This window comes from Natrix helvetica (genome assembly GCF_964273705.1).
Source record: "Natrix helvetica genome assembly, chromosome: Z".
Classification (NCBI taxonomy): domain Eukaryota; kingdom Metazoa; phylum Chordata; class Lepidosauria; order Squamata; family Natricidae; genus Natrix; species Natrix helvetica.
In genome coordinates this window covers 3,457,152-3,483,046 of record NC_138554.1, presented here as the reverse complement: position 1 = coordinate 3,483,046, position 25,895 = coordinate 3,457,152, and the positions used below count along the sequence as shown (strand labels likewise).

General features: G+C 44.4%; 2 protein-coding genes across 3 annotated transcripts in view; one reads left to right on the top strand and one right to left on the bottom strand.

Annotated features, from left to right (window-relative positions):
* LOC309381626 (proteasome activator complex subunit 1-like) overlaps positions 1–18,031 on the top strand; it is a 22,215-nt gene extending 4,184 nt beyond the window's left edge. Inside the window, exons 3-11 of one of the 2 annotated variants that reach the window (XM_081932824.1) lie at positions 426–488; positions 2,063–2,164; positions 5,056–5,134; positions 9,319–9,416; positions 9,528–9,596; positions 11,858–11,925; positions 16,247–16,301; positions 16,406–16,492; positions 17,845–18,031. In XM_081932824.1, the coding sequence (XP_081788950.1) occupies positions 426–488; positions 2,063–2,164; positions 5,056–5,134; positions 9,319–9,416; positions 9,528–9,596; positions 11,858–11,925; positions 16,247–16,301; positions 16,406–16,492; positions 17,845–17,925 (702 nt within the window). In that variant the 3' untranslated portion in view covers positions 17,926–18,031. Of the gene's footprint in view, positions 1–425; positions 489–2,062; positions 2,165–5,043; positions 5,135–9,318; positions 9,417–9,527; positions 9,597–11,857; positions 11,926–16,246; positions 16,302–16,405; positions 16,493–17,844 lie in introns of both variants that reach the window. The other variant, XM_081932823.1, reaches the window with a different exon arrangement.
* On the bottom strand, positions 18,025–25,895 carry LOC309381631 (ER membrane protein complex subunit 9-like). Its single transcript, XM_081932829.1, has 7 exons — positions 25,827–25,895; positions 23,806–23,880; positions 23,146–23,356; positions 21,238–21,314; positions 21,069–21,138; positions 20,178–20,272; positions 18,025–18,988 (listed from the first exon to the last, which is right to left on the bottom strand). Exons 3-7 carry the CDS (start codon positions 23,353–23,355, stop codon positions 18,808–18,810), a joined length of 633 nt encoding a protein of 210 aa, XP_081788955.1. The 5' UTR covers position 23,356; positions 23,806–23,880; positions 25,827–25,895; the 3' UTR covers positions 18,025–18,807.

Genomic DNA, 25,895 nt, shown 5'->3' with positions numbered 1-25,895 from the left:
GGAAAATGTTGTTGCATTTCATGTGAAAAAAAAATTCATTTACTGTGAAATATTTTTCATTTCATTTAGTATAAAATGTTTTTCATTTCGTTTCATGTGAAAAGAAATTCGTTTGCCGTGAAGTGTTTTTCATTTCATTTCATCTGAAATGTTTTTTGTTTCATTTCACGTAAAATATTTTGAACGACTTTTTCATCTCAAACGTTTTACGTTTCTTGGAGCGCGAAATGATTTTCGTTTCGTTTCACGTGAAATATTTTGAATTTCTTTTCTTCTAAGACCTTTTTTTAAATTTGATTGAAAGACCTCATTGGGCGGTCCCGAAACTGAACCTTGTTCTTAGTTTTTCTTCTTCTTTTCATCGGCAAATCGTTTTAAATTCTTTCCAACTTTTAATATTTCCTTTTTTGTTCTTCTCTCTTGAGGCGGAAGAACTTGTCGCCAGAAGATTTCCTGAGAAAGTTGTCGAACTGAGTAATTTTCTGAAGGTAAGGCGGCCTTCGGGCGGATGTCAAATGAAAATTAAAAAGATAAAAAGATGGGAATAATTGGGGCGTTGGAAAGGATATAATTGTCTGCCAAAAAGACAGCAACACTCAAAATGTACAGCCGTGTAGTCCTCGAGTTACGACCAGCCCAGCCCAAAATGTCTGCTGCTAAGCGAGACATTTGTGAAGTGAGTTTTGCCCCGTTTTACAACCTTTCTTCCCACAGTTGTTAAGTGAATCAGTGCAGTTGTTAGCCACACGGTTGTTAAGTGAAACCGGCTTCAAGGACTGTGCTCGTCAGGCAGTCGCAAAAGGGGATTGCATGACCCAACCGTCGTAAGTGTGGAAAATGATTGTCAGTTGCTTTTTTTCAGTGGAGCTTTAATCGAACGGTCGCTAAAACGGACTGTCGTAAGTTAGGGATGGCCTGTTTTCCCATCAGGTCTGTCATTCATTGCACGATAAATAGCAAATTAAAGTTAAAATTTGTCTTAGCTCCCACAAAAAAGAGGAAACCCACAATCGTAACAAAATAAATGTAAATTTGTCATTTAAATCATTTAGTGACGGTTCAAAGTTACGACAGCACTGGAAAAAAGCGACTTATGACTGTTTTTCACACTTACGACCGTTGATGGATTCCCCCTGGTCACGTGATCAAAATTCAGACGCTTGGCAAGTGGCTCATATTTATGACGGTTTATATCCCGGGGTCATGGCATTCCCGTTTACGACCTTCCGACAAGCAAAGGGATTCACTTAATAACCGCGTCACTAACTTAACCACTGCAATGATTCACTTAAACGACCGGGGCCAGAAATGTCGTAAAATGAGGCAAAATTCACTGAACAAACGGTTCACTTAGCAACAGACATTGTAGTCATAACTCGAGGACTAGCTGTAAATGAAAACAGCAATTGTTAGCGTTGAACCAGCTAACAATCCCAAATTTTTAAGGTTAAATTCTAACATCTGTTCCGGATGAGAAATACAGACAGTTCTCAAGTTAGGACCATCCCTACAGTAATTCGTCCAAATTACAGCAGTGCTAAAAAAAGAAAGAAAGAAAGAAAGAGAGAAAGAAAGAAAGAAAGAAAGAAAGAAAGAAAGAAAGAAAGAAAGAAAGAAAGAAAGAAAGAAACTTACGGCCAGTCTTCAAACTTACGACCGTTGAAGGTTACGCGATTAAAATTCGGGCACTTGGCAACTGTTCGGTATTTGTGACGGCGGCAACGTTGCGGGGTTTTGCGACCTTCCCGGGGGCTGCAACGGGGGAAGCTGAATTCACTTAACAACGGTGCGATTCGCTTAACACCCAGGCCTAAAATTGGGCGTGACTCACAGAGCAGCCGCCTTCTTTAGGGACGGACGTCCTGCTCCCATTTGCGGTCGTAATTCGAGGACTGTGTGTATCGCACCTGGGCGTCTTCCTCCCTTCCTTTATTCTTCTGAAAGAGTCTTAAGGGCCGGGAAACCGAACGGGCTGCGAGTTCGAATCCCGTTTGCAGCCAAACGAGGAGGCGATGCTCAGAATGTCAAGCAGGAGCAAAATATCTCTCTTGTCTCTTTCTAGGCTCCTGAATTGAATGTGGCGGATCTGGTTTCGCTCCGCGCCGAATTAGATATTCCCGTACCGGATCCCAAAAAGGACGAGGAACGTCGCAAACAGCGGGAGGTAAGGACAGACACACACACACACACCGTTACGTGGAAGGCCACAAAAAACCCCAGTTTCGGCCGGATATATTTTTGGGTTGGTAAAAAACCGTGGCTTCTCTTTTACACGAATCCTCTCTGGCAAACCTTGGTGACTGGAATTGCTCACAAACCAGATGAGGGTTAGTTATTCGTCATCCTGGTTTGTTGGACGGTTAAATTGCCAAACAAGTCCTTTACGGGGAGGGCAGGATTTGAAATGGCTCTTTTGGCAAGCCTATGAGCATGCAGAGAGCTCGTATAGTGGTTTGTCTCCACTTGAAAAGGAGTGGACTTCAACTCCCAGAATTCCCCAGCCAGCATGGCTGACTGGAGCATTCTGGGAGTTGAAGTCCATGCATCTTAAAGCATGTTGGCTGTGGAATTCTGGGAGTTGAAGTCCATGCATCTTAAAGCATGTTGGCTGAGGAATTCTGGGAGTTGAAGTCCATGCATCTTAAAGCATGTTGGCTGAGGAATTCTGGGAGTTGAAGTCCATGCATCTTAAAGCATGCTGACTGGGGAATTCTGGGAGTTGAAGTATATGCGTCTTAAAGCATGTTGGCTGGAGAATTCTGGGAGTTGAAGTCCATATATCTTAAAGCATGTTGGCTGAGGAATTCTGGGAGTTGAAGTCCATGCATCTTAAAGCATGTTCAGTATATGCGTCTTAAAGCATGCTGGCTGGGGAATTCTGGGAATTGAAGTTCATGCATCTTAAACCATGCTGGCTAGGGAATTCTGGGAGTTGAAGTCCATGCATCTTAAAGCATGTTCAGTATATGCGTCTTAAAGCATGCTGGCTGGGGAATTCTGGGAATTGAAGTTCATGCATCTTAAAGCATGCTGGCTGGGGAATTCTGGGAGTTGAAGTCCATGCATCTTAAAACATGCTGGCTAGGGAATTCTGGGAGTTGAAGTCCATGCATCTTAAAGCATGTTCAGTATATGCGTCTTAAACCATGCTGGCTAGGGAATTCTGGGAGTTGAAGCCCATGCATCTTAAAGCATGCTGGCTGGGGAATTCTGGGAGTTGAAGTCCATGCATCTTAAAACATGCTGGCTGAGGAATTCTGGGAGTTAAAGTCCACCCCTCTTAAAGTGACAAAACACTGTTCAAAGGTGTCTTTATCCTGGACAGATTCACATCCCGAAAAGCCAATGGATTCCTTGAATCGTTTGCGTCCCTGAACGAAAGCCTGATTCTTTTCCCTGATCCCCCTCCAGAGAGATCCCCGCAGGGACGGGTGATTTAACTGCTTCTCCCCCTCCCCAAGGGACCCCCAGGAGACCCTGCCAAAGTTTCAAAAATGGGCAAAACTTTTCTTTCTTTCTTTTTCCAACTGGGATTCAACCAAAGAAAAGAAGCTGAATCCTGATACGATTTCGCCCTGATTTAATTTCTACCTTCTCCTTTGCCCAGAGGGATAAAGAGAAATTTCTTGGCACATTTTTATGGTTAAGTAACGCTTGGGATTTTTAAAAAATCCACCCTGCCCCATTGGGAAACGGCTGTGGGGCGTCCTAAATCTTCCACACCCTAATTTTGCCCTGCCAGTTTCTTTTGAGCGTGACAAAAAGGCATTTTAATTCTCTAGCAGGCCCTGTAAAATTTATTTTCCCAGGATTAAACACAGGTGGTCCTCGACCTACGATCAAATGTATGTCGCTAAATGAAACACCTGTTCAAGGAAGATGTTCGCCTCATTTGAGGAACTTTGCTCGCCGCTGTGGTTCAGCGAACCGTTGCCGTGGTTAAGTTTGGGCACACGGTCGTTAAGCGAGGACTTGGTTTGTCCGAAGGTCACAGAAGGAGATCATGTGATCTGCAAAGGTCATAAGTGCACGCCAGTGGCCAAGCCTCCAACGTTTGATCGTGTTTGATGCTGCCCCGGTCATAAGTATGAGGACCGATTGAAGTGTCGCTTAATGAATGGGGTTGTAAATCGAGGAGAACCAGGATAAAAGGAGGAAGGTGGTTATTTTAATCGGGGTTTACTACAAGCCAGGATGTTACTCCTGGGTCTTTTGATGTCATACTCCTGGCGGAGGGCTGGAGGTATTTCATTCGTCCGTTAGGTAAATCCTGCTTATTTTAGGTAGTCTCAATTGTTCTGCCTTTCCTTTTCTTCTCCCTCATTCTCCTTCCTTCCTTCTTCCCTTCCTTTTCTTCATTTCTTCCCTCCATTCTCTCTCCTTCCTTCCCCCACCCTTCTTCCCTTCCCTTTCTTCATTTTTTCCTTCCCTCCTCTCTTCTTCCTTCATTTCTTCCCCCTCTCCTCTCTCTCCTTCCTTCCCCCATCCTTCCTTTTCCCCCCCTTCTTCCTTCCTTCATTTCTTCCCTTTCTCCTTCCTCTCCTTCCTTCCCCCACCCCATCCCTTCCTTCATTTTTTCTTTCCTTCCTTTCGTCCCTCCCTCCCTCCTCTTCTTCCTTTCTTCCCACCCTCTTTCTCCTTCCTTTCTTTCTTCCTTAATTCCCTCCCTTCCCTCCCTCCCTCCGTCCCACTTTTCTACCTTCTCTGCCTTCCTTCCTTCTTCCCTTCCCTTCCTCCATTTCTTCCTTCCCTCCTTCCCTCCTTCATTTCTTCCTGCCCTCCTTTCTCTCTCTTTCCTTCCTCCCCTCCCTCACTTCCTTCTCTCTTCCTCCTTTCTCTCCTTCCTTCCTTCCCCCATCCTTCCCTTCCTTCTCTCCCTCCCTCCATTCATTTTTCCTTCCTTCCTTCCTTCCTTCCCCCCTCCTCTCTTCTTCCTTCATTTCTTCCCTCCTTCCTCTCTCTCTCTCCTTTCCTTTCTTCTTTCCCTCATCCTCTCCCTCCCTCCTCTCCATACTCTTTCCTTTCCTCCCTCCCTCTCTGCAGAAAGAAGAGAAGGAGAAGGAGAAGGAGAAGGAGAAGGAGGAGAAAAAAGAAGAGAAGACTGCTAAGAAGGCATCTGAGGATGAAGACAAAGGTACAAAGTAGTTGAGAGGCCTTTTGGGGGAAGGGAGACTGTTCGGTTGCTTCAGGTCGGAGAATTCATGGTGTCAAGCCTTGCGCAGCCCTTTTCAAGGTCAAAAAAGTCAAGATGGCAGCCGCGACGGATGCACCTCTGTTCCTTTTTAATGTGTATTAAAATTGAACTCCACCCATCCAGCATAGAATTCTGGGAGTTGAAGTCTGCCATCTTAAGTGGCTGAGGTTGCTATCTCCCATGCAGGCTGGGGAATTCTGGGAGTTGACGTCCACCATTTTAAGTGGATGAGGTTGTAATATCCCATGCTGAGTGAGGAATTCTGGGAGTTGATATCCACCATCTTAAGTGGCCGAGGTTGTGACCTCCCATGCTGACTGAGGAATTCTGGGAGTTGAAGTCCACCCCTTAAACTTGCTGAAGTTGCTACCACCCATGCTGGCTGGGGAATTCTGGGAGTTGAAGTCCACCATTTTAAGTGGATGAGGTTATAATATTCCATGCTGGCTGGGGAATTCTGGGAGTTGAAGTCCACCATTTTAAGTGGATGTGGTTATAATATTCCATGCTGGCTGGGGAATTCTGGGAGTTGAAGTCCACCATTTTAAGTGGATGAGGTTATAATATTCCATGCTGGCTGAGGAATTCTGGGAGTTGAAGTCCACCCATCTTAAACTTGCTGAAGTTGCTACCTCCCATGCTGGCTGAGGAATTCTGGGAGTTGAAGTCCACCATCTTAAGTGGCCGAGGTCGCTACCTCCCTTGCTGGCTGGGGAATTCTGGGAGTTGAAGTCCACCCATCTTAAAGGGGCCAAGCTTAAAAAAGACTTCTTTTAATACACTTTTTAATCTTTTCTTTTTTGTTAACTAATACAATCCCATGAAATGATGGGATCCAGGCAGCCTCTAAGCAGCCCAGCTCCTTGGGTGAGCAGCTAAGCTGCGGAGGATTTAGGGAGGCGGGAAAGGGCCTCGGGGCCTGGGTGTGAAGGCAATTTAGCGTTGCGCCATGATCTTAAAAGTCCCTCCTTGATTAACAAGATCTCTCTGTGCAACTTTCCAAGGGCGAAACTGGTTTTCCCTTTTAATTTCTAGCTATGAATCCCAAACGTTTATTATCCGCTTTCTTAAAGCCAGTTTCAGCAAGTTTGCAGGCCGTCCTCCGCTTCACGGCCATTCATTTAGTGACCCAGATTACAGGCAGTCCTCGACCTACGACCGCAGTGGAGGCCCCGCGTTTAGGTTCTTTCAAAGCCCCCTTTTTCTGGGCCACCATCGTTAAGTGAACCGCTGCGGTTGTTAAGCGAAGCGCCCGGTGGCGAAGGGAATACGGGCCTCCTCGTTGTTTTTGTTTGACGGACGGTCGCCCAAAGGGGATCGCGTGACACACACACACACCCCAGGACGCTGCGACCGTCATAAAGGCGAGTCAGTTGCCAAGTATCTGAATTTAGATCGCATGACCACGGGGAGGCTGAATCGGTCGTAAGTATGAAAAATAGTCCTAAGTAACCTTTTGGGGGGCCACCGTAACCTCAAAAGGTCACTAAATGAACTGTCGTAAGTCGAGGACTACCTGTACTGGGGGAAAAGTGACTTATAACTGGTCCTCGCACTTACGACCGTCGCAGCACTTCCACGGTCATGTGATCCAAATTCCGGCATGTATTTTCCTTCCCCTGCCAGCTTCTCGCAAACCAAGTCTGGGGCGGGGAAACTGGATTCGCTTAATGACCATAGGCTTCACTTAATAACTGCAGTGATTCATTGAACAAGCTGTAACCGAAAGAAATGGTAAAATCAGGCATGGCTCCCTTAACAATCTGCCCTGGCATCGCCATGGAAATTCAGGGGCCAATTCTGGTCGTAAGTCGAGGACTCCCCATCGTTTCAATCCTTTGCATTCAGCCCAGCAATCTGGCTCTTAACTCCATTGAAATCTATACAGGTACCGTAGTCCTCGACTTATAGCTAAAGAGTTTGTTTGGTGACCATTCCAAGTTACAGTCACATTGAAAAAAGTGGCAGTTGACTCGTATTTATGATGGTTGCACGATCCTGGGTTCACGCGATCCCCTTTGGCGACCTTGTAGTGAGCCACGTCCATGAGAAGACTGATTCACTCAACGACCGTGTGATTCACTGAACAACCACAGTGATTCGCTTAACAACTGTAGCAAGAAAGGTCATAAAATGGGGCAATACTTTCTTAACAAATGTCTTGTTTGGCTCAACTGTGGTCATGTTGTGGATCAGATAGATAGATGATAGATAGATAGATGATAGATAGATAGATGATAGATAGATAGATAGATAGATAGATAGATAGATAGATAGATAGATAGATAGATAGATAGATGATAGATAGATGATAGATAGATAGATAGATAGATAGATAGATAGATAGATAGATAGATGATAGATAGATGATAGATAGATGATAGATAGATAGATAGATAGATAGATAGATAGATAGATAGATAGATAGATAGATAGATAGATAGATAGATAGATAGATGATAGATAGATGATAGACAGACAGACGATAAATGATACATGGATGGATGGATGGATGGATGGATGGATGGATGGATGGATGGATGGATGGATAGATGATAGATAGATAGATACGGATAGAGAGATAGATAGATAGATGATTGATAGATAGATAGATAGATAGATAGATAGATAGATAGATAGATGATAGATAGATGATAGACAGACAGACAGACAGACAGACGATAAATGATACATGGATGGATGGATGGATGGATGGATGGATGGATGGATGGATGGATAGATAGATGATAGATAGATAGATAGATAGATAGATAGATAGATAGATAGATAGATAGGTGATAGATAGACAGACAGACAGACAGACAGACGATAAATGATACATGGATGGATGGATGGATGGATAGATAGATAGATAGATAGATAGATAGATAGATAGATAGATAGATAGATAGAAGTAGATAGATAGATAGATAGATAGATAGATGATAGATAGATAGATAGATAGATATTTCAATAGATAGATAGATAGATAGATAGATAGATAGATAGATAGATAGATAGATAGACAGATAGATAGATGATAGATAGATGATAGACAGACAGACAGACAGATGATAAATGATACATGGATGGATGGATGGATGGATGGATAGATAGATAGATAGATAGATAGATGATAGATAGATAGATAGATAGATAGATAGATAGATAGATAGATAGATGATAGACAGACAGACAGACAGACGATAAATGATACATGGATGGATGAATGGATGGATGGATAGATAGAGATAGATAGACAGATAGATAGATAGATAGATAGATAGATAGATAGAAGTAGATAGATAGATAGATAGATGATAGATAGATAGATAGATAGATAGATAGATAGATAGATAGATAGATGATAGATAGACAGACAGACAGACAGACAGACAGACAGATGATAAATGATAGATAGAATGCCTTGAGCAATTTCAACCAAACTTGGTACACAGATGACTTCCTCTCTGGAAACCAATACTGCGGGGGTAAGACGCCCCTAACACCTCTCGGGGTGTGTCTTCTGTTAAGATACAGCCTGTTGTGCCTTCAAATGGCTTCTACTGTACTGCTGTAAAATGGATTATACCGTACAGCGGCTTCACGGTACTCCACAAGGGGGCTCCTTCTGGTTAGGGGGGAAATCCAACATTAGAAATGATGTTTGGTCCGGACATTTCCCCCCTATAAAGAAATACCTGGGCAACGCCGGATAATCGGCTGGTATATTTTAAAAATAAGGAGACATTTCCTGACAAGGAGAGAACGATTGACCAGTGGAACAGCTCGCCACCAGAAGTTGTGGGTGCTCTTACCATTGGAAGTTTTTAAGAAGAGAGTGGGAAGCCGGTCTCTTGTCTGAAATAGGGTCTCCTGCCCGAACAAGGGGTTGGACTAGAAGACCTCCAAGGTCCCTTCCAACTCTGCCATTCTGTCTTCTAAGTCGGGGACTACCAGATAATAAAACCCAACTCTTCTTTGAGCTTCCCATCTGGGAGGTCGTCTTCCCGCTGCCGTTTTACACCTAGCGTGGAAGGGCAGCCATCTTTTTCCCAGGGGGGTCTTTGCTCTAAGCCTCCCCCCCAAATCTTGATCTCTCTCTCTCTCTCCTCCTTCCCCAGCTCCACCGTGCGGCCCGGTTTGCCACAACGAGAAGATCACCGCTCTGCTGAACCGCGTCAAGCCGGAGATCCAGGGCGCCAAAGAGAAGCTGAACGTGGTGAGCTATCGCAAGGAATCGTTGTTTAATTGTCTTGGTGAGTTGGCCGGCGAAGGTTTCTTGGGCATTGAAAGGATGCTTAGCTGGGATCTCTTTTGTCTCTTTTTCCAGATTTGTCTCTGGCTGCAGCTCCTCGTACCCCGGATCGAAGACGGGAATAATTTTGGAGTGGCGGTGCAGGTGAGAGGTCTCTTGTCCCGAAACCCGGACACTTGCCTTTTCTTTGGGTATATATTCCGATGTATTGGGAATATGCAGAGCTCCTGATTCGGTTTGACGGAGGAAGGATTGAGTCTGTCATTTGCACCTCCATAAATGTCTGGTTTGGCTCTGCAACCCAACAAGACAGACAGGGACTTCGACGGAGAGTTAGGACTGAAAGGAAAAAACAACGGCGACCAACCTGCCTTCCGTCGAGGACCTGTATCCTGCACGAGTCAAAAAGGGGGCCGTGAAAATATCTACAGACTCCCAACATCCTGGACATCAATTGCTTCAACTCCCACCCTCAAAACGACGCTATAGGGCACCGCGCACCAAGACAACTAGGCACAGGGACAGTTTTTCCCCAAATGCCATCACTCTGCTAAACAAATAATCCCCACAACACTGTCAAACTATTTGCTAAGACTGTACTACTATTCTTCTTCTCATCCTTCCTGTTACTTTCCTCCTCCCACTTATGACTGTAACCTTGTTGCTTGTATCTTTACGATTTATAGTGTTTTATTTAATTGCCCAGTATTGATTTGATTATTTAGTATCCTGTGACTATCACTAAATGTTGAATCTGATGATTCTTGCTAATGTATTTTTTATGTGTACTGAGAGCTTATGCACCAAATTCTTTGTGTGTGCAATCACACTTGATCAATAAAAATTCTATTCTATTCTATTCTCTATTCTATTCTCTTTTCTTTTATATTTTCTATTCTATTTCTATATTCTAGTCTATTTTCTATTCTATTTCTATATTCTATTTTTATTCTATTCCTTTCCTTTCTATTCTATTCTATTGGGTTCTGTTCTATTCTATTCTACATTCTCTTCTATATTCTCTTTTATTCTCTTCTATTTTCTATATTCTATTCTCTGTTCTCTTCTATATTCTCTTCTCTTCTCTATTCTCTTCTCTATTCTATTTTCTCTTCTATTTCTATACTCTATTCTATTTTCTATTCTATTTTCTGTATTCTCTTCTCTTCTATATTCTCTTCTATATTCTCTTCTCTTCTATATTCTCTTCTATATTCTATTCTATTTTCTATTCTTTTCTATTTCTATATTCAATTCTATTTTCTCTTCTCTTCTATATTCTATTCTATTTTCTATATTCTCTTCTATATTCTCTTCTATATTCTCTTCTATTTTCTATTCTCTTCTATTCTCTTCTATTTTCTATTCTTTTTTTATTTCTAAATTCTATTCTATTCTCTTTTCTTTTATATTTTCTATTCTATTTCTATATTCTATTTTTATTCTATTCCATTCCTTTCCTTTCTATTCTATTGTGTTCCGTTTTATTCTATTCTACATTCTCTTCTATATTCTCTTTTATTCTCTTCTATTTTCTATATTCTATTCTCTGTTCTCTTCTATATTCTCTTCTCTTCTATATTCTCTTCTATATTCTATTTTCTCTTCTATTTCTATACTCTATTCTATTTTCTGTATTCTATTCTCTTCTATATTCTATTTCTATATTCAATTCTATTCTATTTTCTATTCTATTTTGTTCTATTTTCTATTCTTTTCTATTTCTATATTCAATTCTATTTTCTCTTCTCTTCTATATTCTATTCTATTTTCTATATTCTCTTCTCTTCTTTGTTCTCTTCTATATTCTCTTCTATTTTCTATTTTTTTTCTTCAGAATTTTTTTAAAATTTTTGTTCTCTTACATAGCATTTTAAGTATACATTCCACATCATTCTTCTTCTTCTTTACATTTATCATTCTTATACATTTGTTATTTCCTTTAATAGTTTATAATGTACAGTTTTGGTTGCTTTATTTACCATCCCTTCCTCCTGTTGTAACACCACCTTGTTTTTATTCTATTCTATTCTATTCTATTTCTATATTCTACTCTATATTCTATTCTATTCTATACTGTTTTTCATTCTATACTATTGCATTCTATTCTGTATGGATTTGCTTTAAGTTGGCACTCGACTTTTCAGAAACCGTCTTCAACCATTAGGTCAATATTTTCCAATCTCATTTGTGTTTATAACTCTATAAACAACTTTATTTATAATTGATTGACCTTCGACAAGCTATATATAAATTGACCCTACACAAACTATGCTAGCGGGGTAATTCTGGGAGTTGAAGCTCACCCATCTTAAAGCTTCTGAGCTCGAGAAACACAGCATTATCTTATTAATTATACAACTCTATTATTATTTTTCCCTTCTCTCTTTGTCTCTCCATTCTAGGAAAAAGTGTATGAACTGTTGACCGCGGCTCGGACGAAGCTGGAAGGGTTTCAAACACACATCTCCAAGTAAGTCCGAAGGCCGATAAAAGAAGCAGGCAAAAGTCCTTGCTTTTTATTTCATGTTTGCTTCTTCGTTAAATGAATCCCACGGCCGTTAAGCCAATCGGAGCTTCCTTCATTGATTTTGCAAAAAAATAAAAAATAAAGTTGCAAATACGGATCTGGGACGCTGCGTATACAGGCCAGTTGCCCAAAGCACCGGAATTTCGATCCCGTGACCCTGGGGATACTGCCAACGGTCGTAAGAGTGAAAAACGTCCGTAAGTCAGTTTGGTGCAGCGTTTTTGTAACCTTTTGACGATCACGGAATGATGCTTAAGTAAAGGGCTGCCTGGAATCCTTTCACACTCCCGAATAGTTTATTTCACTTTTGTTTCGTCTTTATGTAAAGGTTTCTGCCTTCCTTCCTTCCTTCCTTCCTTCCTTCCTTCCTTCCTTCTTTTATTATTGCACATCTGTTTTTCTTCTCGCCAGCTTCGGGCCGCGTGCAGAGTTCTCGCTACCTGCTTTGCAACAGCCCAGAAAAGAGTCTTGACTGCGCCCAAACTCACCCAGACCGTGCGGCGGGAACGACAGTTTAAATCTGGCCCTCGTTGCTCTTAACCTGGTTTGTGCAACTTTTGCGCAGCTTTTTCCGAATATCCAGTTAAAAGCAAAGAGGCCAGGCCAGATTACAGATAGTTACAGTTTAGCTACAACGCTTCGTTTAGTGACGGGAACCAAATCACGGCGATGGAGGAGAAGAGGCTTAGGACCGCTTTTCCCACTTCACGACCTTTGCCGCATCTCCCGTGGTCACGGGACCAAAATCCAGAGCCTTGGCAACTGACTCATGTTTACGACGGTCGCGGCATTCCCGCGGTTGCGCGATCTTTTGGTTGAGCCGAAAGTTAATGGGGGAGCCAGATTCATTTAACAACCGTTGTCCCTACAGCGATGGATTTCACATTTTGTTACCGCCGGTATGCGGATGCACGCACCCCTTCCACCCAGGCGCCCAGCTTTCGGCAAACGTGCTTTGCGCTCACATGCACGCCTTCCGCGCAAGCGCCCGGCCTCAAAAATGTGCCTAAATAGGATGGCATAGAGCCGGAGGAGGGCGGGGGGGGGGGGGGCAGGGCTGAATACCACCTCTGTGTCCCTAAATCTTGCAGAGATTCCGAATAACAAAGAGTTGGAAGGGACCCTTTTAGGTCATCTAGTCCAACCTCCCTTCCCCAAACAGGGTTCAACCATTCGCTGAATCGCGATGGCGAGAAAGATGGTAAAATGAGGCCAAAAAAAAACCCAAGACAAAACCTTAAGGAATGTCTTCTTTAGCAATGGAAATCCGACGCTCGACTGCGGTTTTAAGTCGAGGACTTACCTGTGGAGCAGGTGGAGAATGTAGAACCCTTTTCAATAGGCTAAAAAAAAATCCTAAATCTGTTTTGTCCTGATTTAAAAGAACAGGACGTTTGGTCTCCAGGTGAGCTAAACGTTCAGGCCTCCAACTCCATTTTAATATTTGAAATTCAACCTTCCTTGGGCCTTTTATTTCTAAATTAGCTCTCAATCCGGCATTGCCCGGGCATTTATTTATCCCAATTTATTTATCCCAATTCACAACAGAGGGAGCCCACCTGTGGAGTACTGCGAAGCCGTTACCACGGCAACGCCACCGTGCTGTACAGTAGGAGCCACTTTACGGCAGTACGGTAGAAGCCATTTGAAGGCACAACAGGCTGTATCTTAACAGAACGCACGCCCCCGAGGGGTGTTAGGGGCATCTTACCCCCCACGGTATTTGTTTCCGGAGAGGAAGTCATCTGTGCACTAAGTTTGGTTGAAATTGCTCCAGGCGTTCCAGAGTTATGCTGGGGGACACACACACATTTATAGATAGATAGATAGATTACAAGTCACGCCGAAGGAAATCGGCCTTGTTCCGCCTGCGCTAAACTCCCTTGCCCTGAGATCCAGCGGTGTTAAACGGGGACATGTCCCAGAACGATCAGATTATGGAACAATAAGATCTGGCCCAACGAGAGAGACCGGTAGAACAATTAACTCTTGCCTTCAATTACATCAGGATCCCAAGAGAACAAAGGCCTCGATTTGCAATTGGCAAAAATGCAGATTTTTTTTTAAAGATAGTTTTGCTGGCAGGGATGGGAAACACGCCTCCTCTTGGGTTCCCCCCCCCCAAATGCTAGAAACCGGGGTGAGGAAGATAGTCCTCGACTTACAACGGTTCCTTCAGTGACCGTCCGAAGTTACGGCGGCACAGAAAGCAGGGACTTTGCGTAACCTCAACGATTTGCTTAAGGTCTGTAGCAAGGAAGGTCGTAAAATGGGGAAAACCTCACTTAAAATGACCGTTTTGCTTAGCGACCTAAATGTGGGGTGGTCGTAAGTCGAGGCCGATCTGTTTTAGGGGTGCTTTAGCTGTAAAACGCCTTGGGTATGAGGGAAAACTCCACATGTAGTGTCTAAGCTTTAATGTCAAGTTTCCTAATGATGCCGTAACTGATTCATAATAATCGTGCCAATAACCTATTTTATACCTATTTCTTTTATTCATTTTTGCTTGGTGTTTGAATATTATGCGTCTATTATTTGTAGGCGTTTCTGAACGAGCGTTTAAAGGCTTGGTAGCGTTAAGATGAATGGACTTCAACTCCCAGAATGAGGAATTTGGGAAGTTGGAAGTCTGTTACCAGTTAAAATGGCGAAGGTTGAGAAACACTTAAGTGGGCTATTGTTAATCCTTCAATGAAAAACAGATTCTCCAGATCGTTTTCGTGCCTAAGGCAGGACTAGAACTCACCTTCTCCTGGTGATTGATCCAAAGTCACCCAGCTGGCTTTCCTGCCTAAAGTGGGACTAGAACTCCCAGTCTCCCGGAGATTGGCCCAGTCACCCAGGTAGCTTTTATGCCTAAAGTGGGACTAGAACTCCCAGTCTCCCGGAGATTGGCCCAGTCACCCAGGTAGCTTTTATGCCTAAAGTGGGACTGGAACTCCCAGTCTCATGGAGATTGGCCCAGGTAGCTTTCATGCCTAATGAGGAACTAGAACTCCCAGTCTCCTGGAGATTGGCCCAAAGTCAGCCAGCTGGCTTTCATGCCTAAAGTGGGACTACAACTCCCAGTCTCCCGGAGATTGGCCCAGTCACCCAGGTAGCTTTTATGCCTAAAGTGGGACTAGAACTCCCAGTCTCCTGGAGATTGGCCCAGTCACCCAGGTAGCTTTTATGCCTAAAGTGGGACTAGAACTCCCAGTCTCCCGGAGATTGGCCCAGTCACCCAGGTAGCTTTTATGCCTAAAGTGGGACTGGAACTCCCAGTCTCCCGGAGATTGGCCCAGTCACCCAGGTAGCTTTTATGCCTAAAGTGGGACTGGAACTCCCAGTCTCCTGGAGATTGGCCCAGGTAGCTTTCATGCCTAAGGCGGGACTAGAACTCACTGTCTCCTGGTGATTGGCCCAAAGTCACCCAATTGACTTTCATGCCTAAAGTGGGACTAGAACTCTCGGTCTCCTGGTGATTGGCCCAAAGTCACCCAGCTGGCTTTCCTGCCTAATGTGGAATTAGAACTCCCAGTCTCCTGGAGATTGGTCCAAAGTCAGCCAGCTGGCTTTCATGCCTAAAACGGGACTAGAACTCACTGTCTCCTGGTGATTGGCCCAAAGTCACCCAGCTGGCTTTCATGCCTAAAGTGGGATTAGAACTCCCAGTCTCCCAGAGATTGGCCCAAAGTCAGCCAGCTGGCTTTCATGCCTAAAGTGGGACTAGAACTCCCAGTCTCCTGGTGATTGGCCCAAAGTCACCCAGCTGGATTTCCTGCCTAATGTGGAACTAGAACTCCCAGTCTCCTGGAGATTGGCCCAAAGTCACCCAGCTGGATTTCCTGCCTAATGTGAAACTAGAACTCCCAGTCTCCTGGAGATTGGCCCAAAGTCACCCAGCTGGATTTCCTGCCTAATGTGGAACTAGAACTCCCAGTCTCCTGGTGATTGGCCCAAAGTCACCCTGCTGGCTTTCATGCCTAAAGTGGGACTAGAACTCCCAGTCTCCTGGTGATTGGGCCAAAGTCACCCAGCTGGATTTCGCGCCTAACTAGCGGGACTAGAGCTCACCAACTCTTGTTTTCTAGCCTGTTCCCCACAACAGCCCTGCAAGGTAGGTTGGGCTGACAGGAAGAGACCAGGTCAGACTCCTCCTAGAAAGCCTTCAAGATTGGGGGGAGGACTCGAACCCAGGACTCCACCCCGCTTCCTCTCACGGTGACAGTGTTTGTGTGCTTAACCCCCCGAGATTAAAGTCGGTTTCTCGCCCGTTTCCTAGGTATTACTCTGAAAGGGGCGACGCCGTTTCCAAAGCAGCCAAAAGTCCCCACGTGGTAAGTTCCCCTCCTTTCTCGTTCAAATCGGGGCCGTCCGGGATCGGAATTCAAACACGGTTACGGCTCAAACGTGGTTTGTTCCCTTCTCCGTCGCTTCACAGGGCGACTACCGCCAGCTGGTCCACGAGATCGACGAAGCGGAATATGCCGAAATCCGATTCATGGTCAATGAATTGAGGAACATTTATGTGAGTTCTCCCGGGGGATGGGAAGGAGGGTGGGCAAATCGGCGTCGATACCGTTTTCCAAATGTTTTTATTTTCCCTAAAAAATTTTTTAAAAAAAACCCTCCTGAAGGTCCCTCAAGCCTCCGGAGCACTCAAAACGGCCTTCCAAGCAAACCGGAAGTCCTGAAGGTCCCTGAAGCCTCCGGAGGGCTTCCGGGGGGGGGGGTCGGGGGAGGCTGTTTTTGCCCTCGCCAAGCTCCTATAAAGCCTCTGGAGCCTGGGGAGGGCGAAAAAAGCATGCAAAAAAATGGGGGGGTCGCGCCTGTAGTGCGCGCATGCGCACTGGGGGGGTCGTGCATTGCATTATGGGTACGGCATGCCCGCACACAACCCCCCTGCGCTCCCCCCATTTATGGCACGCGAGCCAAAAAAGGTTCATCGTCGCTGATCTATCTATATATATATCACCTATCTGTTTATCTACCATCAATCAATCTGTCATCTCTCTTTATCTCTATCTATGTATGTATCTATCTATCTATCTATCTATCTATCTATCTATCACCTTATCATCTCTCTGTATCATTATCTATCTCATCTATCAATCTCCATCACCTGTTTATCATCAATCGATCTATCATCTATCACCTATCATCTATCATTGTCTCATCTATCAACTATGTCCATCATCTATCTTTATCATCTATATCACCTATCTGTTTTTTCTATCATCAATCTGTCATCTCTTTATCTCTCTTTATCTCTCTATAGATCTCACCTCTTATCATCTCTCTGTATCATTATCTATCTCATGTATATCAATCTCTTATCATCTATCTGTTTATCATCAATCGATCTATATCATCTATATCATTTATCACCTCTATATCATCTTTATGTATGGATCTATCTATCTCTTCTTATCATCTCTATCAACTATATCATTAGCTCATCAATCTATGACAGCTACCTCTATTATCAATCTCTATCATTGAACTATAACTATCATCTATCTATCTCTATCATCTCTCTGTCTGTCTATCAATCATCTATCACCTCCCATCTCTATATCTCATCTATATCCATCTATCTTATCATCAGTCTCTATCATCTATATCTACTATCTACCTGTCTATCATCAATCGATCTCTCGTTTATCTCTAACATCTCTATTTATCATCTATATCAGCTATTTATGTTTATCTATCATCTATTTATTTATATTTTTTATTTATTTGCCAGTTGCCTCTTGGGGAAAAAAAGCTCATTATCCCTTCCTTTAGGTTTTTCTCTTAATTTTCGAACTCCCCTTGTGACTGGCGGCCCTCCCCCCCCTCCCCCCCCGTAACCGCCCCCACCTCTTTATTTCCTAGGCTGTAATCTACGACAGCGTCCTGAAGAATTTCGACAAGATTAAGAAACCCCGGGATGAAAACAAAGGGATGATCTATTGAACGGTTCAGCTAGCGATCAGGAGCAGAGCAAATGGGGTCTCCTCCCGGATCCTTTTTCCTTTCCTGATCCACTCGATCCTCTGGAAATAAACAGATCTCTTTCAAACACGCCGAGTGGAACGTTTAATTCGAGTCCTTAAATGAAGAAATGCGGTTGGGTTTTTCCCGCTCGCTGATATCCGACGGGGTTTTACAAATATAGAAATCTGAACGCCGTAAAGGGGAATCAATCTTCTCAAATCACAGGTAGTCCTCGACTTACGATGGTCTGTTTAGTGACGGTTCAGAGTTCCCGCAGCACCGAAAAAAGTAATTGATGACTTTTTTTTCACGCATCACCTTGGCCGCATGCCCGGGCTCATGCCCGATCAAAATGCGGATGCATGGCAACTGATTCATACTTACGACCGTTGCGGGGATCCCCTTTTGCGACCTTCCGACGAGCAAAGTCAAAGGGGGGGAGGGGAAGCCAGATTCGCTTAACGACCGGCCTACGAACTGACAAACCTCAATGATTCATTCGCGGAAAGATCGTAAAACGGGACAAAAGGCGAGAAACGTCAAACCGAAGAAGAGATTAGGGCTCGATTGCGGTCGTAAGTCGAGGACTATCAGTATCTGGATAAAATGGGGGGGGGGGAGAAATCCCTGCTTTTTTAAACAAGAAAAAAACCCGCCAAATTTCAACGCAAATCCATCCTTTTAAAGAGAGGCATCTGTTGTGGCGGGAAGAGCTAGTCAAGATGGCTGACTTGCCGTTAAGAGGGGCGGGGCCTCAAATCACGTGATCCCGGCTTCTATCCTGGCTAGTCTGGCATCCGGGATGCTCCTAAAGGTTAGGGAACCAGAGTTCAGATCCTTTGGCAAGCGGGCTCGGCTCCTTCACGCGCTGCCATTGGCGACAGACACCAATTGGGCGATCTCCGTGTTGAGCTGCTGATTGGTCCAGTCTTGCCGGATGTCGTCCAGGTGGCTGTCGAAGTCGACCAATCGGGAGTAGACTTTGGCCTCCAGGAGAGACTGGCAAATGTGGCGGGAAGATTCCCAGTCCGTCCACATGACCCTGGAAAGATCACGAAAGGGGGGGTGAAACAGGAGATGGGGGCAGCCGTTGGCCTCGAATGAGATCGGAGCTCCTGTTTGAACAGGGGTGGGTGGGTGGGGTGGACTAGAAGACCTCCAGGGTCCCGTCCGACGCTTGTTATTTCTGTGGGCCCTTCTTCGACTGACATGGTAGCAGCCTTCCAATATTTGAGGGGCTGCCACAGAGAAGAGGGGGAGGCCCACCGGTTCGCCAAAGCATCGGAAGCGATGGTGAAATTCGTTTTTTTTTTTTTTACTACCGGTTCTGTGGCCGTGACGGGCGTGGTGTGGCTTGGTGGGCGTGGCAGGGGAAGAATACTGCAAAATCCCCATTCCCTCCCCACTCTGGCGCCAGCCAAAGGTGGCATTTGCCGGTTCTGCGAACTACTCAAAATTTCCGGTACCGGTTCTCCAGAACCTGCTGGATTTCACCCCCAACCTGAAGGCAGGACTAGAAACAATGGATGGAAACTCATCAAGGAGAGAAGCAACCTGGGATTAAGGAGAAACTTCCTAACGGCGAGGACAATTAACCAGTGGAACTGCTTGCCACCGGAATTTGTGGGTGCTCCCAACACTGGAGGTTTTTAAGAAGAGACTGGTAAGCCGTTTGTCTGGAACGGTGTAGGGTTTCCTGCTTGAACAGGGGGTTGGACTAGAAGACCTCCAAGGTCCCTTCCAACTCTGGGATTCTCTTATTTCTCCTCTTTCCCCCTCCTTCTCTCCTTTTTAAGAAGAGACTGGTCAGCCATTTGTCTGGAAGGGTGTAGGGTTTCCTGCTTGAGCAGGGGGTTGGACTAGAGGACCTCCAAGGTCCCTTTCAACGGTTATTTTGTGTGTTATGGGCATTCTTCTTCGAAGGACACAATAGCACCCATCCAATATTTGAGGAGCTGCCCCAAAGAAGAGGGAGTCAAGCTATTCTCCAAGGCCCCCCCCGAGGGCAGGACAAGAAGCAATGGGTGGAAACTAACCAAGGAGAGAAGCAACTTAGAACAGAGGAGGAATTTCCAGACACTGAGGGCAATTAGCCAGTGGAACAGCTTGCCACCAGAAGTTGTGAATGCTCCAACCCTGGAGGTTTTGAAGATGATGTTGGACAGCTATTTGTCTGGAACGGTGTAGGTCCGTGTAAAGGGTTGTGTAAACCGTGGGTAGCTGCAACTCACAAGTTCTTGTCTTTTGGAAGCCACTGACGATCCCTCTGCTCCAGGACAGTTAAAGGGGGAAGACGGGGGTTGATCCCAAATTTGCGATTATCCAGCTGAGGAAGGAAGGAAGAGAAGAAAAGAAAAAGGAAGTCAAGGCCCCGTTTTCTGTCAAAAAAAGAGGCATGCATAGCCTTTAGGAGACTTGTAGAGTGCTCCTGGGGGCTGGGAGGAAACGAGCAAGAAAGGGCCCATTTTTCGCGAAAAGGAGCCCATTTTTGGTTTAAAAAAGGGCATGCATAGTCTTTAGGAGGCTTATAGCGCTCCTGTGGGCTGGGGGGGGGCAAAAACGAGCAAAAAATGGCCCATTTCGCTCATTTCTGCCCTCCCCAGTACCTAGGAGCACTCTGAAAGCCTCCTAAAGGCTATGCACGGCCATTTTGGTGAATGGGGCAGAGTTTCGGGATGCCAAAAATGCCCTATCCAGTGTATAAGACGCCCCCAGATTTTCAGCCTCTTTTTTTGAGGGGAAAAGGTACGTCTTATACTCCGAAAAATACGGTAATTTGGGATGAACACCCTTCGAAAGGAGCAGGAGTAGGAATGGATTTTCAGAGGGGGAAAAATTGCAGACTACAGGAACCATTAAGGTGACCCTGAGGAGACAAATAAACCTCCAAGTGGCCTCAACGACCCTCTAAAAAAGGATGCAAATGACCAGCAGTCTCCGAGGAAGATCAATCCTTCCAGCAGTCGCCATTCCATCCGAGCCGAAGAAGCTTCTTGGAGGAAAAGCGAAACATCTTCAGGGAAAAACCTAGAAAGTCCTTCCACCTTTGGGACAAGCAAAGATTTGATGATGGAGAATCTCCAGAGCCGCCCGGACCTTCCCAAATCCAGGGAATTGCTCACCATAATCAGCACCGCCTCATCGTACAGTTCAGCAATGCGCCCGGCGGTCTTTTGCGCCAGGGGGTTAGGGCTGCAGGAAGGAAGGAAGGAAGGAGTAAGAGAAACTCTGGGAAGGAAAGAAGTCGGTCCCTTCTCCCTACCACCTCCAACCCCTCCTCTTCCAATTCACCTTTTGTCATCCATCCCAGAGTTGGCCTGGTAATAGCCAGCAAGGAGTAAATCGGACTCCGAGCTCCAGGAATCCACCTGGAAAGGACACAAATGCCGAAGTCGGCAATCGGTTAGATCTAGGATAAGCGTTTGCTCAACTCTGGCCCCTTTAAGATGGGTTGGACTTCGACTCCCAGAATTCTCCCAACGTGATATATATATATATATTCAAGAAACGGTGGTTATATATATATATATATATATGTTGTGTTTGTGCTGATAAATAAATAAAGGGAGACTAGTATAGATCTATTTCAAGCTATTTAGCTCTCATCAGCTAGCCATACCCTTACTGGGAATCGAACCAGCTGATGAGAGCTAAATAGCTTGAAATAGATCTATACTAGTCTCCCTTTATTTATTTATCAGCACAAACACAACACAAATATAAAAAGGCAACATTAAAAATAAAAATATGGTTTTCTGCCTGGATGGTCCTCTGTGATGAGCCGAAGGACAGAAAGGGGGAGTAGTGAGCTCCCTCCCATATTTGGGCATACCAGGGGTTGTAACACAAATACATACATACATACATACATACATACATATAAACGTGTGTGTGTCCCAGCATAACTCTGGAACGCCTGGAGCAATTTCAACCAAACTTGGTACACAGATGACTTCCTCTCTGGAAACAAATACTGTGGGGGTAAGTTGCCCCTAACGCCCCTCGGGGTGTGTGTTCTGTTAAGATACAGCCTGTTGTGCTTTAAAATGGCTTCTACTGTACTGCCGTTAAAATGGCTCCTACTGTGCAGCGCAGTGGAGTTGCCACGGTAACGGCTTCACAGTACTCCACCAGGGGGCTCCCTCTGGTAAGGGGGAAAATTCAACATTAGAAATTACGTTTGGTCCGGACATTTTCCACTCTATAAATAAATACCGGGCAATGTCGAGTTATCGGCTAGTAAGGAATGGCCCGATGTATGAATGCAGACTTTACTTTGGCTGCTCAGCATAGTCCTCGACGTACGACCCCAATTTGAGGCCAACAGTTCTGTCGCTAAGCAGGGTTTTGCCCTGTTTTTGCTAACTTTCTTGCCGCAGTTGTTATGTGAGTCCGTTAATGGCACAGTCGTGAAATGAACCTGGTTTGACTTTCCTTATGAGGCAGTCGCAAAAGGAGATCACCTAACCCCAGGATATTGTAACCGTCATAAATACGAATCGCTTGCCAAGCGTTCGAGTTTGGATCGTCTGACACCGCAACGGTCATTAAGTGTGAAAAACGGTTGTAGGTTACAAACTTGAAACTTTGAAGGGACACTAAACGAATTAAGTCAAAAACTATCCGTATTATATTTTGCCAAAAATATCCCAAACAAGCCACCACTCAATATCCCAGCTCTGCTTATAGGGGAGGATGGGAGCTGGAGTCCAACCTAAAAGAATAGGTGATGGGGAAGGTTCGCGTAAGAAGTTTAAAGGTAAAGGTTTGCCTCGCACAGATGTGCTAGTCGTTCCCGACTCTAGGGGGCAGTGCTCATCTCCGTTTCAAAGCCGAAGAGCCAGCGCTGTCCGAAGACGTCTCCGTGGTCAGGTGGCTGGCATGACTCAATGCCAAAGGCGCAAGGAACGCTGTTCCCTTCCCACCAAAGGTGGCGCCTATTTTTCTACTTGCATTTTTTAACGTGCTTTCGAACGGCTAGGTTGGCAGAATCTGGGACAAGTAATGGGAGCTCGCTCTGTTACGTGGTGCTGGGGATTCGAACCGCTGAACTGCCGACCTTTCTGATCGACAAGCTCAGCATCTTTGCCACTGGGGCACCGCGTCCCTATTAACGGAGATGTTTGGGGCAGGGCAAAGGGGGCGCTATGGCGGTTTGGTCCCATCCGACGGGACTCCACCAACGTTGAGAAGTCAAACCTGGTTAAGGGCCACCTCCAGCATCACGGTGAGCGACAGGTTGCTGTGGAAAAGGGGGACGCAGTCCGTGATGTAGAGGCATTCGGGGGGCCCAGCCGTCGGCCGGCGCTTTGGAGCCAGGAGAAGTCCATTCACCGCCACGTGGGGGTACCGAGCCGCATGGAGGCACATCTTGACGTACGCCCGAGGCGAGATCTCCACTTCACCCATCCTGCCGAGCAAAAACGACTTGCCGTGATGCTGCTTCGGCCAGAGACGAGGCCTCGGGAGGCCATCCTAATACCCCAACCTCTGACCTCCAAAAGTGCTGGTCTACCCGACCATTGACCCTATGGCTGTCGAGTAGGAGTCAGCAACCTGTGGCTCTGGAGCTGCATATGGCTATTTTATCTCCCCTGCTGCAGCTCCCTGTCACCAATCGGCTCCACAATTGATAGGGTTAGTGCTTTTGGTTAAGGCAGGTAGAGGGGAAAGGAAGCCGTGCTAGGAGGAGACATTATGGTGGGGGAAATGGACTTCCGGTCGGTTCCGGAATATGAAGAGGGGGCTTCCGGTTAGGACCTTTGTGGTCCTTTTGAGTGTTTCAGGTTGCTGACCCCTGCTGTAAATGATAGGAGCTGTAGTTGGCCCCAGCTGGATAGGACCCGGCAGCCGTCTCACCTGAATTCTTCAGAGGTTCCTCTCTTCTTCCAATTCCAAAGGTTCCTTGGGATGTCCAGATGGGGAAACCTGACTCTGGGGTTGCAAGGAGAATATCCAGTGTTATAAAATTAAAATGTAATACACTATAATATATATATATAACATATAACAAAAATGCAAAATCCAGTTCGAATATGTAACTGATTGTGTGATGAACATAATATATGATTACTATAGCATAGTAAGGTAAAGGTAAAGATTCCCCTCGCACATATGTGCTCGTCATTCCCGACTCTAGGGGGCAGAGCTCATCTCCGTTTCAAAGCTGAAGAGCCAGCGCTGTGCAGAGACGTCTCCATGGTCACGTGGCCGGCATGATTACCTTCCCACCAATGTTGGTTCCTATTTTTTTCTAATTGCATTTTTTACGTGCTTTCGAATTGCTAGGTTGGTAGAAGCTGGGACAAGTTATGGAAGCTCGCTCCGTTATGCGGTGCTAGGGATTCGAACCGCCGAACCGCCGACCTTTCTGATCGACAAGCTCAGCGTCTTAGCCACTGAGCCACTGTGTCTCTATAGTATGGTATAGCATATCATATCATATAGCGTATACAACGTATAACATATAGTGTATAGCGGATTGTATTAATATAGCATAGTATAGTTAGTCCTTGATTTACAGTAATGTTGTTCAAGTTACAACAGCACTGAAAAAAAAAGTCACTTGGGACTGTGTTGCACTCTTATGACCGCTGCAGCACTCCCACAGTCACACGATCCAAATTCAGACACTTGGGCAACTGGCTCATATTTATGACGGTCGCAGCGTTTGGCAAGAAAAGTCAACAGGGAAGCCAGTTGTTGTGAATTGGATTAAAATGGAAAAATGGATAAGGATTATTGAATCACTAAAGAGGAGATGCATAATATAATGAGAATTATATAAACTTGATCAATTTGAGATAAATTAACCACGTTAGCGTTAACTGGGTCAATGTAAAGGGAAACTTAGTTAAACTTGTTCATATGTAATAGAGAAATGTTTAGACAGAAAAAGAAAGAGAGAGATGGAGGTAGAGATAAAGATGAGGAGTGAGGCATTTTCTGAATATATATATATGTTTGAACAATATAATAAGGATTACTTATGTTTGAGAAATGTGATAGAGATTAATACTGTGTTTGTGAATTGGATTAATATGAACGATACCCAGAACCAACTGTTCACAACCAACATAAATGGATAATATAAAAAATAATAATAATATATATATATATATTTAAAAACAACAACAACTGGGTTACTAACTTAAGAGCTGCAGTGATTCCTTTAACAATTGCAGCAAGAAAAGTTGTGAAATGGGGCCAAAACTCATTTAACAAATGTCTCCTTTAGCAACCTGAGTGTTGGGCTTAATGGTGGTCATAAATCAAGGACTAATATAATCATACAATATAATATGATACAATAGAATAAATATATTAATCATATAATATAAATATGATACAGTACAAAACATAATATAATAAATATTATATATATGTGTGCGTGTGTCTGTTGTATTTGTGCTGATAAGTAACACAAATATATATATATATATATATATATATATATATATATATATATATATATATATATATATATATATATATATATATATATATATATATGATACGATATAATATAATATGATATAATGATATACGATGATATGATATGATATGATATAATAATAAATATAATATAATATAATATGATATAATAATAAATATAATATAATATAATATAATAATATAATAATATAATAATTATATTATATTATATTATATTATATTATAATATAATATTATAATATAATATAATATAGTAATGTAATGTAATGTAATGTAATGTAATATAATATAATCCCCAGCAATCCACTGAAGTCCCCCGTCCGGATTTTCAAATTGCTCCAGTCACGCTGTAGTCACAGACTACAACGCCCATCACCCACAGCCCACCCGAGGATGATGGGTGCGGTAGTCCCGCGCACACTTACCCCCCTTTCGCCGTCCCTGCGCAGGTGCCGGGCAAGCTCCGCCCAGTGCCGAATGTCTCACTGAGCGCC